The sequence below is a fragment of the Vipera berus genome (genome assembly GCF_964194415.1).
Source record: "Vipera berus genome assembly, chromosome: Z".
Lineage (NCBI taxonomy): Eukaryota > Metazoa > Chordata > Lepidosauria > Squamata > Viperidae > Vipera > Vipera berus.
In genome coordinates, this window is record NC_138205.1 from 51,918,917 (window position 1) to 51,936,238 (window position 17,322).

The 17,322-nt window shown below is 41.0% G+C and overlaps 2 protein-coding genes across 3 annotated transcripts in view; both read left to right on the forward strand.

The window, feature by feature from the left end:
• The window catches only part of RND2 (Rho family GTPase 2), a 34,065-nt gene extending 30,608 nt beyond the window's left edge, over positions 1-3,457 (forward strand). For both annotated transcript variants that reach the window (XM_081345448.1, XM_081345449.1), the window contains one exon: positions 1,892-3,457. In XM_081345448.1, the coding sequence (XP_081201574.1) occupies positions 1,892-2,140 (249 nt within the window). In that variant the 3' untranslated portion in view covers positions 2,141-3,457. The remainder of the gene's footprint in view (positions 1-1,891) is intronic.
• Positions 1-17,322, forward strand: part of PSME3 (proteasome activator subunit 3) — a 449,122-nt gene that overhangs the window by 323,146 nt on the left and 108,654 nt on the right. The gene's annotated exons all lie outside the window — the stretch shown is intronic.

Sequence of the window (17,322 nt, forward strand, 5' to 3'; positions counted from 1 at the left end):
CATTTTTCAGTTACAACCTTTGCAGCATCCCCATGGTCATGTGATCAAAATACAGATGCTGGTGTCAGAATCCATTTATATCACATTCATAAATGTATGTTTAAAACACCACCCCCCCATATGGATTCTGCCATCTCCGGAGGAAGGAGGAGCATATGTGGATTCAGCCTGCCTTAGGTTATTTCAAAGACCAAGGAAACCTTTTGAACTGGGGGGATCAAAAGGGAGGAAGGTATCTGCCTTGTGTTTTCTTTTAATTCTGGAGAGGAAGAAGGCAATAACCATAAAGATTCGAAGTTCCTTTTTTTTCTTTCCCACGAAAGAGATGACACGAAGTAGAAGGATGGGGGCTGGCAAAATGGGGTTGAGGGAAGGGGGGGTTGAACCGGGTACCCTTTATAAAATTTCAATTTGTAAAACAATACTAAGTCCTGTCTTGAATTCCCACAACCAAGCATGTCCTTGTAAAGATTCCTTTTGGACTAGAACTGACTCCAAGAGTTTTTGTCTTCCTAAGACAGGGGTCGGCAACCTCGGCTCTTTTATGACTCGTGGACTTCAATTCCCAGAATTCCTGAGCCAGCTATGCTGACTCAGGAATTCTGGGAGTTGAAGTCCACGAGTCATAAAAGAGCTGAGGTTGCCGACCCCTGTCCTAAGACGTGGTTTGGGGTGGGTCCTGACAGCTGGGCAACTGGTTCACATTTATGACAGTTGCAGCGTCCCTGGGTCATGTGATCACCTTTTGTGACCTTCTGACAAGCAAAGTCAATGGGGAAGCCGGGTTCACTTAACAACCAAGTTACTAACTTAGCAACTGCAGTGATTCACTTAACAACTGTGACAAGAAATGTCCTAATATGGGGCAAAACGCATTTAACAAATGTCTGACAGAAATTTTGGGCTCATTTGTGGTCAAAGGCTACCTGTAATTTGGGCAGCCTAATGGATTTTAATTGATACTGGGCTCTCATCCATATTTTATATTTTACAGTTCTAATTTGGCTCCCTATTTGGATTTAGATTTCTACTGCTTTGGTATTTCAATGCTTCCATTTTAATTGTGTCTCTTTTCTTCCTTTCCTTTCCTTTCCTTTCCTTTCCTTTCCTTTCCTTTCCTTTCCTTTCCTTTCCTTTCCTTTCCTTTCCTTTCCTTTCCTTTCCTTTCCTTTCCTTTCCTTTCCTTTCCTTTCCTTCTTTCCTTTCCTTTCCTTTCCTTTCCTTTCCTTTCCTTTCCTTTCCTTTCCTTCCCTTCCCTTCCCTTCCCTTCCCTTCCCTTCCCTTCCCTTCCCTTCCCTTCCCTTTCCCCTGAGTTTCTCTTGATGCCTTTTAAAGCAATACTGCAATCTGCCTTGGCCTACCTATGCAGATGAGCAAAGCTCTGTGCATTCAAAAGTTTCCTGAAATTACTGATAACGGAAAGAGGAGAAACAACAACAATATGAGGTCCAACAATGAAGTTCTAGGGCTAGAGGCTCCATTGCTGCTAATTCCACCAGCAGAATCTTCTGCTCCATATCCCAGTTGCAACCTTCCAAAGGGGAAAGCTGTGCTAGCTTGTTCTTAACCTTCTTTCCCACCTTGACATCCACAGATCCTAGCATGTTGCACACCCTCCCTCTTTTAGACATAGTGCCTCTTGCTCCATTTTTAAAAGACACCCCCTGTATCCTATCTTCCAGGAAAAGTACTAAAATTAATTAAAAGCTGTGAAAGAAACACTCGGAGTAACAGTGTTTGGGGAGGTGATAGGTACTTGTCAGAATGTGGAGGAGGAGAAGGGAGGTGATTGCAATGCAACAAGCAATTACCAGACTAGGGTGAGGGGAAGAAAACAAAAGGTTGTGGATGAGATTCTGGCATAATGCAACAATGTGTTTTCCCCTTACAGGGCAGCATGCTGGCCCGGCAGTTGGGTGCTGTGGCATATGTAGAATGCTCTTCCAAAGTGTCAGAGAATAGTGTGCGGGATGTTTTCCATGTGACCACACTGGCCTCAGTCAATCGGATTCATAAGCATCTCAAGCGTAGCAATTCGAAGCGAGGACTGAAGCGGATTACGCAGATGCCTGGACGGACAGATTTATTGACTGACTCTGAGATCCGCAAAGACCGGGCCAAAAGCTGTTCGGTGATGTGAGAGCTGGCACAACTGCAGAGGGGCTGAAGTATAGCACTGCCTGTCCATATCACTTTGTGTAGTAACTGGGAATGGAATGTTCTCTGCACTGAGGGCCACATTCCCCAGATGTAGGTCAGAACAAATCAAGGCCTGTCAGGAAGCTGAGTTGGGAGGGATCTGCCTGAAACTGCAAATGCTCAGCATAGTGCAAAAGCATCTAGATGGCCCACAGTTGCACAAAATACAGAAATGCTCAGGTAGTAGACATCTTCCAAAGAAAGGAACACTTCCCCATGAGAAGCACTGGAGGTGATAAATACTTCAAATCTTCTTAAGAGTTATTATTTCAGAATTAGTTTCAAATGTGATGTCCAGACAACCCAAGTGTCTGGCATTTTTGGTTGCTGTGGGGTGTGGCAGTCAGTCCATGCCCACAGCATGTGTGCACATGTATATTTGTGCTCATGCTTGAGGGCAGTCCTGGAATAAAAGAGTTACAGAAGAGTCAGAGCAAATGGTGATCATTTTAGATGAAAAATGGGATCAATTAGGATGGCAAGGGGAGGGGAGAGGGCTGATAGTTTTGGACAACTAAATAGCTCCCAGGGCATTTGACACTGGATTAACTGGCAGGTCAAAAAAGGTGTTTTTTCAAAAGGCAACTGAACTTTCATTGTTTTTCCTCATGTTGTACCATGAGGACTGCAGTCATTCTCCACCATTCAGTCAGAACTGAGAAAGCTTCTGGGATGAGAAGCAAAACATCTTCAAGGGAAAACCAAGAAAGTCCAGCTGCCTTTTGAAAGAGCACCTTTGGGACCACCATGACTTGGATGATTGAGAATCGACATTTGACTGGTCACTTTGCTACTTGGCAGATTTCTGGAAGAGACATCACTACCACCAGAGACCATTGCCAAGAAAGTGGCTCTTTTGGAAGGGTTGGTTTTTATTATCTCTACCAAGGGTGAAAGCTGGAAGGCTCAAAAGTTGTGTCCACTGGAGCCTTTGTTTTCAATAACAGTCGCTGTGGTCTTTGTTTGTCTTATATGACACCTACAAGTCCTTTTTGTCTGCAAATTTGGTAGTCTGTCATGACCATAGCTGCATCATAGGCAAGAATCAGTTCTTGGTCCCCATTCTTGTTTCACGGTCTCCTTTCACGGGATGATGTAAAGGGATAGGATTGAAAGAATGCCTTTTGCTCCTGGGAAGGAGAAAAAAAGGATAGCTGACGGGTAGTAAAATGTCTCTTAACATTGTAAATCATATATTGGGAAATGCATTGCTGTTCCATCTTTTGATTTTGACTGCATTTCTTTGAGGTGGGTGTTGTTGTAGAGGGATAACCTACCTCAGATTGTCGGCAGTTCAAGTCTCCTTATGTTGCTTTGGGACATCAAGAAGCAAAACACAAGCTTTAAAAGGTTTGGATGTAGACCCATAGGAATTCCTTGGGCAAGCAGGATTGAGTGTGGCAGGGCATGTGTCTACTGTATGTGAGATAACAAAACAAAATACACTAGACTTTATTAAGGACTCTGCCAATCAGCTGGGCCAAATCAATGAAGCCAGATAAGAGCTGCTGACTGTCAGCTCAAAAGAAAAGAAATAAGAGTATGCTCAACCTACCTCACAGTGTTGTAATTGTGGAGGAAATGGACAGACATGTATGCCACCTTTAGCTTCTTAATTAAAAGTCAGGATAGAAATTTAATACACATTGCATGAAATAATTTTTATGCAGTTAGAAAGACTTGCTTATAGAGAGCTTGACCCTCTTCTAAAGGCAGCACAGGGAATGAGGAGGGCCATTCTTTAGACTGAAGATACCCTTGTGCAGTCAGGAACTGGTAGCTTTCTGTATGACACCTCTAAAGGTAAAGGTTCCCCCGCACATGCATGCTAGTCGTTTCCAACTCTAGCGGCCGGTGTTCATCTCCGTTTCAAAGCCGAAGAGCCAGCGCTTGTCCGAGGATGTCTCCGTGGTCATGTGACCGGCATGACTAGACACCAAAGGCGCACGGAACGCTGTTACCTTCACACCATAGTGGTCCCTATTTTACATGCTTTCAAACTGCTAGGTTGGCAAAAGCTGGGACGAGTAACAGGCGCTCACTCTGTTATGCGGCACTCGGGATTCGACCCGCCAAACTGACGACCTTCTGATTGACAAGCTCAGCGTCCTAACCCACTGAGCCACACCGCGTCCCTATGACACCTCTACTGCAGTGATTATTCAGCTAGTCCCAAGGACACTGCTGAAGGCTGGTGCACCTAGGGCAGAGATTTTTTTAAGCTGTTTTTGATTACATGAGAGCGGGCAAAATTCAGGCTGCAGGCTTTCATAATTATTTCAATATTTAATGTCTCCTTGGATTGCAGTGTGATCCTAATGTGTCTACAGATACCTTTCTTGGTGCTCTGTGAACTCCTGGCTCCCAGAATCTAAAAGATTCTTAAATTAAAAATCAATGGCATGGAGCGGAACAGTAGCAGCCAGCTTCATCTTTATTCCCAAGAATACTTTGAGGTATTAATAACATTTTTACAAAGGTAAAATAATGATGGTATATTATCTATATAGATGCCACCAAATTATTCTAACTCATGGCATCTTATAATAAAATGAAATACAATTAAAACCCAGATATAATAGCCATGCTCAAAAATACTTAACTAAAATTTTAGTCCTTGGCATTAAGATTGTATGGCACCAGGATCCCATATAACTAAGAAAATAATATTACTAACAATAAATAAAAATGAATAAAAAAGACAAAATGGATTTATGAATGTCTGAAGGAATTTGCTGCTTTCATCAGAAGGATGAAACCAGAAACATGGTAGCATACCAGTAGCTCCATCCTTTTTGCACATGTGTGCAACAACAACATATAAAGACCAGAATTTGTGTTACAACACCATGATATTGTTTTAGTTGTTCTGCCTCATCTGCAAATACCACTGGTTATATGGCTGGGTGGTGGTGGTTAAAATTGGATTAGCAGACAATATAACTATAAAAAAGAGCCTTGGTGGAGCAGTGGGCTAATGCCTCCTTAAGTAACACCAGCTGCCTGCAATTAGTGCAGGTTCGAGCCCCACCAGGCTCAAGGTTGACTCAGCCTTCCATCCTTCCAAGGTAGGTAAAATGAGGACCCAGATTGTTGGGGGCAATAAGCTGACTTTGTAAAAATGCACTGGGGGGGGGCGAAAGCCCTAATAAGCAGGCATATACATAGAATGAAGGCTATTGCTAAGCACATTGATTTGTGCTTCTTAGATTGTAAGCCGCCCTGAGTCTTCGGAGAAGGGCGGGATATAAATGGGATTTAAAAAAAATAACTAAGAAGTGGCAGCAAGTCAGTTTACCTTCTAATCAGTATTTTGCAAGTAATCATGCTAACCATGGTGGCAAAATTTCTGCCATGGTTGCAAAAGCACACAACATACTCTCAAAATTCTAGTAGTCCAAAAAAAGTCAGGGCCTCCTCTTCAAATATTACATTAAGAAGGACTTCTTTTGAGCAAGTGAAGGACCCTAAAGCTTTAATGATGCAAGTTCTTGAGGAGGATAAATGGGACATTTGTTTTGTATTATTGCTGCTACAGACAAACTGCCTATGAACTGGTCTCCAGATAGGTTGGGATTATGACTCCCAGTATTTCCCTGAACAAAATGGAATAGTGACTGAGAATTCTGAGAGTTACATAATCCTAACTCAACCAGGTAAGGTAGTTCCTGTAGATCTGTTTTTCAAACATGAAAAATTTACAGCATTAAGATATGTGGACTTCAACTCCTAGAATTTCCTAGCTACCATTGACAGCTGTTAGCAATGGGGAGCCCCCACACTGGAAGTTGAAGTCCATACATCTTAAAAGTTGCCAAATATGAAAAACTCTGCTGTAAATCATCAGTTGTTTCTGGTCTCTTGTATTGCTTAGAACATGATTTTTTAAAAATGGGCCATTGAAATGGGCCATTGAACCTTTGCTCTGATCTCCCATGAAATGAAAAACTACCCCAGACCTCTGGAGTAAAAGTACACAAAACCAGAAATTTTGCATCCTCCTTGTGCCATGAACTACTATGGATGACTTTCTTCACCAGGAAGAATCTTTCACATGCAGGATTAATAGGGGCTGCCTGTCTTTTTTGTCTGCTCCTTCCCCCACATCCTCGCCCAAGGTCCAGTTGTTTCTATAATAGATTTGAATACAGCAACTCCATTGTCTTGGCCTTATATTCCACAGCTGTGCACAGCTGGTGTTTTGGCATTCCTCTTTTTAAAGGCTTGGTATGGTTTGGGATTTTGACATAGGTCTTCTCAAATCACAGAGAACCACAGTACAATTGTGCAAAAATGCAGCCCGTCAGCAAGGTCTTTATTTGCCATAATGAGTAGACTCTGGGAGTGATCATCTCAGACATACTGTAGAACTATTTCTTACTCACTTGAGAAGGAACAGGTCAAATAATGTTGAATTTAGGTGTCCAGTTATTTAGCCAAGGACTAAAATTTTAATATATAGACTGCCTTCCCTAATCCCACAAAGAACTTATTGAAGTTCTTCCTTCAAATTGCTTTCCTTGATTGTAACCATGACATGTTCAATATCCATTCTAAAATGACTACAAGTTTGCCAAACCATGTTTGCTTCTCAATTATTTGATGCCTCCTTATTTCCTAAGAAAAACAAGATTCCCGCAATTCTGGGACAGCAGATTTTCAACAGTATTAAAATTAGGATTTAGGAACTTGTCCCCCTTTTTTTGCTCAGACTTCTTTTTCCAAAAAGAGCAATGATGGGTAGCATGAAACCAAAGGCAAAGGTCAACAGCCTCCTTTCCTGACCTGTAGCATAGTGAAAAAGAAATTCTGTTCTTATTGGAAGTCTCAACTAGTTGCTTACAAAGTACTGAAGGAAGGCACCAGGCCCACAGATTGTGCATGCTAGTCCTAAATACTAACAGGTGCCTCTGAGTATGAATGAGTATCTGCACAACTGAATGATGGATTGTGTGTGTGTGTACATGCACACATGGTAGGAACCTGTGTACCCTTCACCTGCCAAAACTTGAGCTGCACTTGGAGAACACTGTGTTGATGACAGCTGCCTGAGCTGTGTGACTGACAAGTTGTGAGATTAAGAACAAGCTGCCATGGTTTTTTCCCCATGGTGATGAGAACCATCATTATTTATTAACCTTCTTCTTAATGTAATAGCGCAAATGTTACACTGTCTTCATTAATCGTTAATGGTATCCTCCCAATGCAATACTTTTATACAGCTTCATAAATTACAATACAGTTACTAACTACCAATAGACCCCTGATTGGAAAAAATGCATTGGAGAATTTTTTTTAATCTTCCTTATATCACATCACCTTTTCTCCATGTTTACAAGGACATTTTCAAGCAGGACAAATGTAGTTTGTGAGATTGTACAGCACTGATTGTACTATCCCTGGATAGTGGGTAATTCATGACATTACATTTAGGTATTTGACACTTAACATCTGAAAGCCTGTCTCTGCTTGGGATGATATTGCAGTATCCTTGCCAGATGGTATTCTGGCTTTAGTGCCAATAAGGAAGAGAAGTGTAAAGATGAGAGTGGATTTTAGGAGGAGTCCTTCTATTTTACCACCTCTTACTATATTCGATAGTATAGTATCTGCAGTAGAGTCCTTCAGGTTTTTTGGTTCTATAGTCTCCCAAGACTTGAAATGGACACTTAACATTAGAACTATCATTAAAAAGGCATAACAAAGAATGTTCTTCCTGCGTCAACTCAAGGAGTTCAGATTGCTCTAGGAGCTGTTGATATTTTACAGAGAAATTACTGAGTCTGTAATTTGTAGTTCTAGAACTGTCTTGTTTTGGTCACCACGATGTAAAAAAGATGTCGAGACTCTAGAAAGAGTACAGAGAAGAACAACAAAGATGATTGGGGGACTGGAGGCTAAAACATATAGGGAACGGTTGCTGGAAGTGGGTATGTGTAGTTTAATGAAGAGAAGGGTGAGGGGGTGACACGATAGCAGTGTTCCAATATCTCAGGGGCTGCCACAAAGAAGAGGGAGCCAGGCTGTTCTCCAGAGCACCTGAGAGCAGGACAAGAAGCAATGGATGGAAACTAGTCAAGGAGAGAAGCAACCTAGAACTAAGGAGAAATTTCCTGACAGTTAGAATAATTAATCAGTGGAACAACCTGCCTCCAGAAGTGGTGAATGCTCCAACACTGGAAGTTTTTAAGAAGAGACTGGACAGCCATTTGTCTGAAATGGTATAAGGTTTTCTGCCTTAGCAGGGGGTTGGACTAGATGACCTCCAAGGTCCCTTGGAGATCTGACTTTACCAGTGCAGAACAGCCGGGAACTATCGCCATATTTAGGAATGTCAATATAAAGGAAACTCTTTCTACTCTATTTTCCATTCCCCTGTTGAATAAAAAGATTTGGAATGAACTGGAAATGGATCTTTTCAGGATTCTCAGTCAAAATTATTTTTATGTTCATGCATATATGAAGCCTTACTGGCTTCTCCATTCAACATACAGAGAATGTATAATTCTGGAGATCAGCATCTGACTTCAAGTAGTCTTTTCTTACCTGGAACCTCAAATGGTAAGCATTCTGCCCTGTGAATACATCCTATTAAATGCCTTCTAAGGGCACTTTCACATACCACTCTCTTCAAACCACTTGATAATGATCTGCAAATCTTCACAATTTCCTATTCAGAAATATTATCAAGGAGAACAAAATCATTGCTCAGATTGCTGCAAGTGTGGCAGCATGAAAATCCCTGGATGGTCACAAAAGAAATATAAAAAATTACAGAGTTTTAAAAAACTATACCTCAATGAAACTGTATCTACATGGAGGGAAATATGCAGTGGGGTATCCCAAGACTCTGTTTTAAGCCCAGTACTCTTCAACATCTTCAACAATGATTTGGATGAGGGAATAGATGGGTAACTCATCAAATTTGCAGATGATACCAAGCTGGCAGGAATAGCCAACACTCCAGAATATAGGCTTAAGATACAGAAAGATCTTGATAAACTTGATCATTGGGCGCTATCTAACCATGAAATTCAATGGTGAAATAAGGTTGTACATTTAGGCAAGAAAAACCACATGCACAGGTACAGTATAGGTGGTACCTCACTCAAAAGTAGTAACTGTGAGAGGGATCTTGGAGTCCTAGTGGACAGTCACTTAAATATGAGCCAGCAGTGTGCTGTACCTGCCAAAAAAGCCAACCCAGTACTAGGCTGCATTAATAGTGGAATAAAATCAAGATCACATGAAGTGTTAATACCACTTTATAATGCCTTGGTAAGGCCACTCTTGGAATACTGCATCCAGTTTTGGTCACCACGATGTAAAAAAGATGTTGAGGCTCTAGAAAGAGTACAGAGAAGAGCAACAAAGATGATTAGGGGACTGGAGGCTAAAACATATAAAGAACAGCTGCTGGAATTGGGTATGTCTAGTTTAATGAAGAGAAGGACTAGAGGTGACATGATAGCAGTGTTTCAATATCTCAGGGGTTGCCACAAAGAAGAGGGTGTCAAGCTATTCTTCAAAGCGCCTGAGGGCAGGACAAGAAGCAATGGATGGAAACTAATCAAGGAGAGAAGCAACCTAGAACTAAGAAGAAATTTCCGGACAGAACAATTAACCAGTGGAACAACTTGCCTCCAGAAGTTGTGAATACTCCAACAGTAGAAGTTTTTAAGAAGCGATTGGACAACCATTTGTGTGAAATGGTATAGGGTTTCCTGCCTGAGCAGGGGATTGGACTAGAAGATCCTCCAAGGTCCCTTCCAAATTTGTTATTCTCTTTTCTTCTCTTCTCTTCTCTTCTCTTCTCTTCTCTTCTCTTCTCTTCTCTTCTCTTCTCTTCTCTTCTCTTCTCTTCTCTTCTCTTCTCTTCTCTTCTCTTCTCTTCTCTTCTCTTCTCCTCTCCTCTCCTCTCCTATTCTGTTGTTGTTGTTAGTTGCGAAGTCGTGTCCGACCCATCGCGACCCTATGGACAATGTTCCTCCAGGCCTTCCTGTCCTCTACCATCCTCTGGAGTCCATTTAAGCTCACGCCCACTGCCTCAGTGACTCCATCCAGCCACCTCATTCTCTGTCGTCCCCTTCTTCTATTGCCCTCAATCTTTCCCAGCATTAGGCTCTTCTCCAGTGAGTCCTTCCTTCTCATTAGGTGGCCAAAGTATTTGAGTTTTAGCTTCAGGATCTGGCCTTCTAAAGAGCAGTCAGGGTTGATCTCCTCTAGGACTGACCGGTTTGATCGCCTTGCAGTCCAAGGGACTCGCAGGAGTCTTCTCCAGCACCATAGTTCAAAGGCTTCAATTCTTTGGCGCTCAGCCTTTCTTATGGTCCAACTTTCACTGTCATACATTGCAACTGGGAAGACCATAACCTTGACTATACGGACTTTTGTTGACAGGGTGATATCTCTGCTTTTTAGTGTGCTGTCTAGATTTGCCATGGCTTTCCTTCCAAGGAGCAAGCGTCTTTTAATTTCTTGGCTACAGTCCCCATCTGCAGTGATCTTGGAGCCCAGGAAAATAAAATCTGTCACTACCTCCATTTCTTCCCCATCTATTTGCCAGGAATTGAGCGGGCCAGATGCCATGATCTTGGTTTTCTTAATGTTTAGTTTCAACCCAAGTTTTGCACTCTCCTTCTTCACTCGCAACAAGAGGCTCTTTAGTTCCTCTTCACTTTCTGCCATTAGAGTGGTATCATCTGCATATCTTAGGTTGTTGATGTTTCTTCCGGCAATCTTAATTCCAATTTTTGATTCATCTAGCCCTGCCTTTCTCATGATGTGCTCTGCATATAAGTTAAATAGGCAAGGCGACAGTATACAGCCTTGCCGGACTCCTTTCCCAATTTTGAACCAATCAGTGGTTCCGTGTCCAGTTCTCACTGTTGCTTCTTGGCCTGCATATAGGTTTCTCAAGAGACAAATAAGATGGTCTGGTACGCCCATCTCTTTAAGGACTTGCCACAGTTTGTTATGATCCACACAATCAAAGGCTTTAGCATAGTCAATGAAGCAGAAGTAGAAGTTTTTCTGGAACTCTCTAGCTTTCTCCATGATCCAGCGTATGTTAGCAATTTGATCTCTAGTTCCTCTGCCTCTTCGAAATCCTGCCTGTACTTCTGGTAGTTCTCGATCCACATACTGCTGGAGTCTAGCTTGTAGGATTTTAAGCATAACTTTACTAGCGTGAGAAATGAGTGCAATGGTGCGATAGTTTGAACATTCTTTGGCACTGCCTTTCTTTGGAATTGGAATGTAAACTGATCTTTTCCAATCCTGTGGCCACTGTTGAGTTTTCCAAATTTGCTGGCAAATTGAGTGTAGCACTTTTACTGCATCGTCTTTTAAGATTTTGAATAGCTCAGCTAGAATACTGTCACCTCCACTAGCTTTGTTGTTGCTCAACCTTTCTAAGGCCCACTATTCTATTCTATTCTATTCTATTCTATTCTATTCTATTCTATTCTATTCTATTCTATTCTATTCTAAATTCTCAACCTGTAACAGTTCATTTAGTGTCCATTTGATGTTACAACAGCACTGAAAAAAGTGACTTCTGACCATTTTTCACATGACTATTGCAGCATCTCCATGGTAATGTGATTAAAATTCAGATGCTTAGCAACTGACTCACATGACAGTTGCAGTATCCCAGGGTCATGTGATCATCTTTTGCGAACTTTTGACAAGCAAAGTCAATGGGGAAGTAAGATTCACTTAACTATTGTGTTACTAGTTTAATAATTGCAGTGATTCACTTAACAACTGTGGCAAGAAAGGTTGTAAAATGGGATAAACTCACTTAACAATTGTCTTGCTTACCAGCAAATTTTGGGCTCAATTGCGGTCCTAAGTCAACAACTACCTATAGTAACCTGGAGCTTTCTGAGTGGCTGGCCAGTGTAGAAGGCAAGAAGGAAACCAAGAACTTGTCAATTTCACTACAGAGTTATTTGCCTGGATTAATGATGGGGAACTAGGAAGCTGTCAAGCCAACATTCCTCCCATAGGACCTGCTAAAGTACTGAAGTTCAAGGATTGGGAGCTGGATTAAGGCAAGAATCCCTCATTGGGGAAATGGCCTACTCATACCCACAACACTCTAGTTTTCCAGTTAAAAACCAGCTTCAGAGCAATTCCTCTTGTACTGCAGGGTTTAGTTGCTGAAGTGTGGGGTTGGGGAGACACAGCCAATCCCAGAGCAATCCAAACACCTCATCTGGCAATACTTTAAGATTAAAATATCTATTTTAATACAAATTATATTCAGTTATGTGATCAACATAAACTCCTAGGCTCTTCATAATTGTACTATTTCCAAAGCTGAATTCTCCCATTACACTGTTTTGAATCTTTGTGTTTGAACCTAAGACTGCATTTCCTCTTGAATGCCATCATACTGAGTGGTTGCCTCCATATTTTTCAACCTGTTCAGAATATTTTGACCTTTTTCATAACTCTCATGGTATTACTTCCCCTCTTCCCAGACAGTAGGGTTATTATTTTATTTTCTTATGTAAATAATTTATAAATGTTAATATTCTGAATTTTTAGATGTTGGACTTAAATCACAGGAATTTACATTTAAATCTCACTACAGAGCTCAGTGTATAACTTTTAGTGAACTAATCTTTCTCAAAACAATCTACTTCACAGGACTGATGTGGGAATAAAGTTAGGAGACCTTTATATACCGGTATACTGTATATATAACATATTGAATTCTCAAGGAAAGACACAAATGTTACACATAATTAAACTCCAGTGAACTTAGGACAGCCCTATAAGTCTCAAATTGTCTTTCCAGATTAACATCAACAGTCATTATCTTTATCTTTATCTTTATTAGACTTATATACCGCCCTTCTCCCGTAGGACTCAGGGCGGTTCACAAGGTTTTTAAAATAACAATACAACAATTACAAAAATTAAGAACAGTTAAAATAATTACATTTAAACCTTGAATAAATATAAAACCCCAATTAAAATCCAATTAAAACCCCAATTAATACTCTCAGTCCAGGCCAGAAAGCTCAAAGAGCCAAGTCTTCAGGTCCCAGCGGAATGAGCGAAGGTCAGAGGCAGTCCTGAGCTCTACGGGCAGCTGGTTCCAAAGGGCAAGCGCGCCCACAGAGAAGGCCCTCCCCCTGGGTGTTATCCACCGTCAATCTTTTACCGGCGGTACCCTGAGAGGACCCTCCCTGTGGGAGCGCACAGGACGAAGGGAGCTTGATGCCGGCAGCAGGTGTTCCCTCAGATATCCTGGACCCAAGCCATTTAGGGCTTTATAGGTCATCACCAGCACATTAGAAACAAACTGAACATTGGACCTAGCTCTTCTTTTTAATAACTACTTAATTAAGGATCCTGGGGAAGCAATGGTTCAATAGTTAATGATTCTGCGCTTGTCAGCTGCAAAGTTCAAGACCCGCATGCTGCATGATGGCATGAATGCCCTTCTTGCCCCAGGTCATGCCCACCTAGTGGTTTGAAAGCATGCAATGCAAGTAGATAAATAGATACCACTTCTGTGGGAAGGTAACACTGTTCCATGCAGCCAGGCATAGTATGCTCATCACATGATCACAGAAAAGGTCTTTGAACGATGTTGGCTCCCTCTGCTAAGAAACAGAGATGAGCACCGCCCACTAGAGTCCCCAAATGGATAATGGAAACCTTTACCTTTTAATATTATAAATATATTTATTTATAATATTATATATAATTCATTATATTATAATATAATCTATAACATAATACAGTATTATAATATTATAGGAGATTTTTTGTCAAACATTGTGCAAAGGCTAGTTTCTTAGAATTATTGATGCTATAGTTCAGGATACCATTTTCCATTTTTGATGTGGAGAAAAAAGATCACTGAAAACCTCTGAGCTTCCCCTTTGGAAGTCATGAATTTGTGTTCTGAAGAGCTTAATATTCTCACAAATTGTATCAGCTCGTTCTACATCCCGCTTTTTCACCACTGCTGGGGAAGGGTGTAGTAATTACTTCAAATGACCTCAGAAGCTCCAGAGTTGAACCAGTGCAAGGAATAGAAAACTTTTCACAGCATAAAATATCAGAGTTGAAAATTACTTCTCCTTGATTGCTACCTGAAACATTCTAGACCGTTCATCGGTCCGCTGTTGCTAATCATTGCTGTGAGTTGTAAGTTGGAACTGCAGTGATCAAATGATGTGGTTTAGCTAACTTTACAACCTACACTAGAGAAGTGATTGTGGATTATATTTATAGCTTGGCAGCTGGAAAGTTCTGAAATGTTAAGTTTTCTGCTCCTGTTATAAGAATGTCCTTGATATCTATGATAGGTAGATGGAAATCTGTCAGCTAAGTGCTACAAACAGAAAAATTGAACCCTCTAGGTTGCTTAGGTCCAGGATATTTGCAGGACCGTCTGCTGCCAGGAATGACTTCCCATCGCCCTGTGCGCTCACACAGAGAGGGTCTCCTCAGGGTGCCGTCGGCTAGACAATGTCGGCTGGCGACCCCCAGGGGGAGGGTCTTCTCTGTCGGGGCTCTGTCAGCTCCCCCGAGAACTTTGGATGGCCCAGATCTCCGGTCCTTTCATCACGACCTAAAGACATACCTTTTCCAACTGGCCGACCTGGACTGACGTTGGGGGTTTTAATTATGTTTTTAATTTTTACTGGTTTTAGTGGGGCTTTGTAAAATTTAATTTCTTTTAATATTTGTATTCATTGTTTTTATTGTTGTTTTTATTGTTGTTAGCCGCCCTGAGTCCTTTGGGAGATAGGGCGGCATATAAGTCCCATAATTAAATTAAAATTAAATTAAATTAAATAGGGATACACTTTCTGCATTTACTAGATTTGTATCCTGCCTTTTGCTTAGGAGTTTGAGCATTTCTTCCCATGACACCAGCCCTCTGAAGTAGGGAGTTGGCTGAACTGACGGCCAAAAAGATCCAGGGACATTCCAAAGTTCACAGAGGGCTAGAATCTCCCAAGTGACACTCCAACATTTTAATACTGGCTCTCGTTTCTTTTCATTCCTTTTTTGGTAATTTTTTTTTAGTTTTTATAGAAATACATTTTCAACAATGCAAACACTTTAAAGGGTTTTTATGAAGCAGTAATTAACCATTATAGCAAAGATTTCTTATTTCTAAATCTCTAAAAACTTGTGTGTGAAATATGTAGTCTGAGATTTTTACTAGTTATTTTAAATCAACATTAGAAATTCATCCATTTCGAAAATATCACTGGAAAAAGGTTCCCTGAATTTTGATATGCTGGGTGTTCTGTCCCAGCCTACTACTTCCTTGTTACTTCACAAGGCAACCCCTAATTTAGCAGTAGACTGACTAAATAAACCCCTTTTATTGAAGTTACAGACCTTGTCCACAAACAAAACAGAGCATGAGCCAAAACATGAAATAACTCACTGGTAAAATAAACAGACCATCATCTCTTTTTTTTGAAATTTTTTTATTAGTTTTATAGGGTTGGGAGGGGGGTAAGGGGGTGGGATACAGGGAAAATTTGGGGGTAAAAGTTGGGTTTCCCCCCAATAACATTCAATGTTTGGCAAACAGCATATTGTCTGGGTAAATATATATAAATAGAAATGGTAAAAGTAATAATTTATAACAAGTATAGTAAATCATATACTATACATAGTATCATAAACAATAGTAAATTTTCAATGTATAGTATTTTTCTTACTCAAATAAATTCAAAATTACATATCACATTCCTTTCTCTCTAACTCGCTTATCTAGCCATTGATAAAATTTATTCCAAGTTCTATAGTAAATTGAATGCTCTTTTTATTTAATCTCTAAAGTTAATCTATCCATTTCTGCACAATCCAATATTTTCTTAATTAATACTTCTTCAGTCGGTAACTTTTCATTTTTCCAGTATTGGGCATACACAGTGCAGCACTGCTGCAGTCACAGGTATGAGGGGTGTTGGTGGCAGGCTCCCTCCCCAGGGTCCAGAGCCAGCGCGGCTGGTGCTGTGGGAGTAGCAGGGCCCACTCTATATGGTGGGGCTGCACGGGGCAGGCAGCAGAGGTGGTGCAGGCCAGACAATGCAGGGCAGCCACTTAGGTGCACAGGGCGAGGCAATGGTGGTGCAGGTCCAGCACCAGGTAGGCCACCAGCCTGGCTGACACGGATGAGCACAAGGAAGGAGTGCACATGGACTCCGCAGAACCCACCTCCCACTCCTTGTCCTCTCTTACTTACCTAGTTGAGATGGTATAGTTGGGCAGCAGGGAGAGATGCAAAGTTCCTGCCTACTCGCCTTCGCTGCAGACAACTTGCCAGTGCAACGTTTGCCGGCCAGGACTTTTGGCACACTCAGCAGCAATTCCTATTGGCTTTCAAAAGCCAATAAGCTTTTGAAAGTCAATAGAGGGAGTAGCATAGCTTGTGCAAAAGCTTTTTTTTCCTGCAAAAAAGGTGCCCGGAACGCCATTCTGAGCGTTCTATGAGAAAAAAAGCCCTGCTTTTATTTTTTAATCTTATGATTTTAAAAATGTATTTTTTTCTATTGTAAGTTGCCCCAAACCTTGCCATGTGGATTGCATACAAATATTATATAATTGGTAAATAATGGTAGAACATATGTTAAATATACATCAAATGATAATATGCTTCACTACAAAGTCAATTCTTGCTCAGTGACAGACCAAGGAGTTAATTCAGAAAGGCAAGAGGAAAATCTAGAAGAGATCTGTGCAACTTGTAGAAGGGAAAGGCCCACACTGATAAATTAAAAATCTTTGTGGTCTGCAAAGGAAAGCTGGTGGGCTAATCAATGATTTGGTGACTAGAGGAGCATCTACAATGTTGGAGCTCGTGGTCATGGTAAACCATGGAGGCACTAGTCAACATGACTTTCAGGGCAATGGTGATGATTTTATTACTTTTTTAAAAAAATGTCTATGCTCTGTCCAAGGGTGCTTGGTAGGCTGCATGTACACGCCAGTTCTAGAATTTATTTTGAAGCATTCAACTATCTAGAGCAGGCATGTCAAACTCATTTTGTTTGAGGCAACTTCTTATAAAAGAATTGCCATTAATTTGTTTTAATAAAATAATTTAAATCAATTTTTCACTTGAATTAT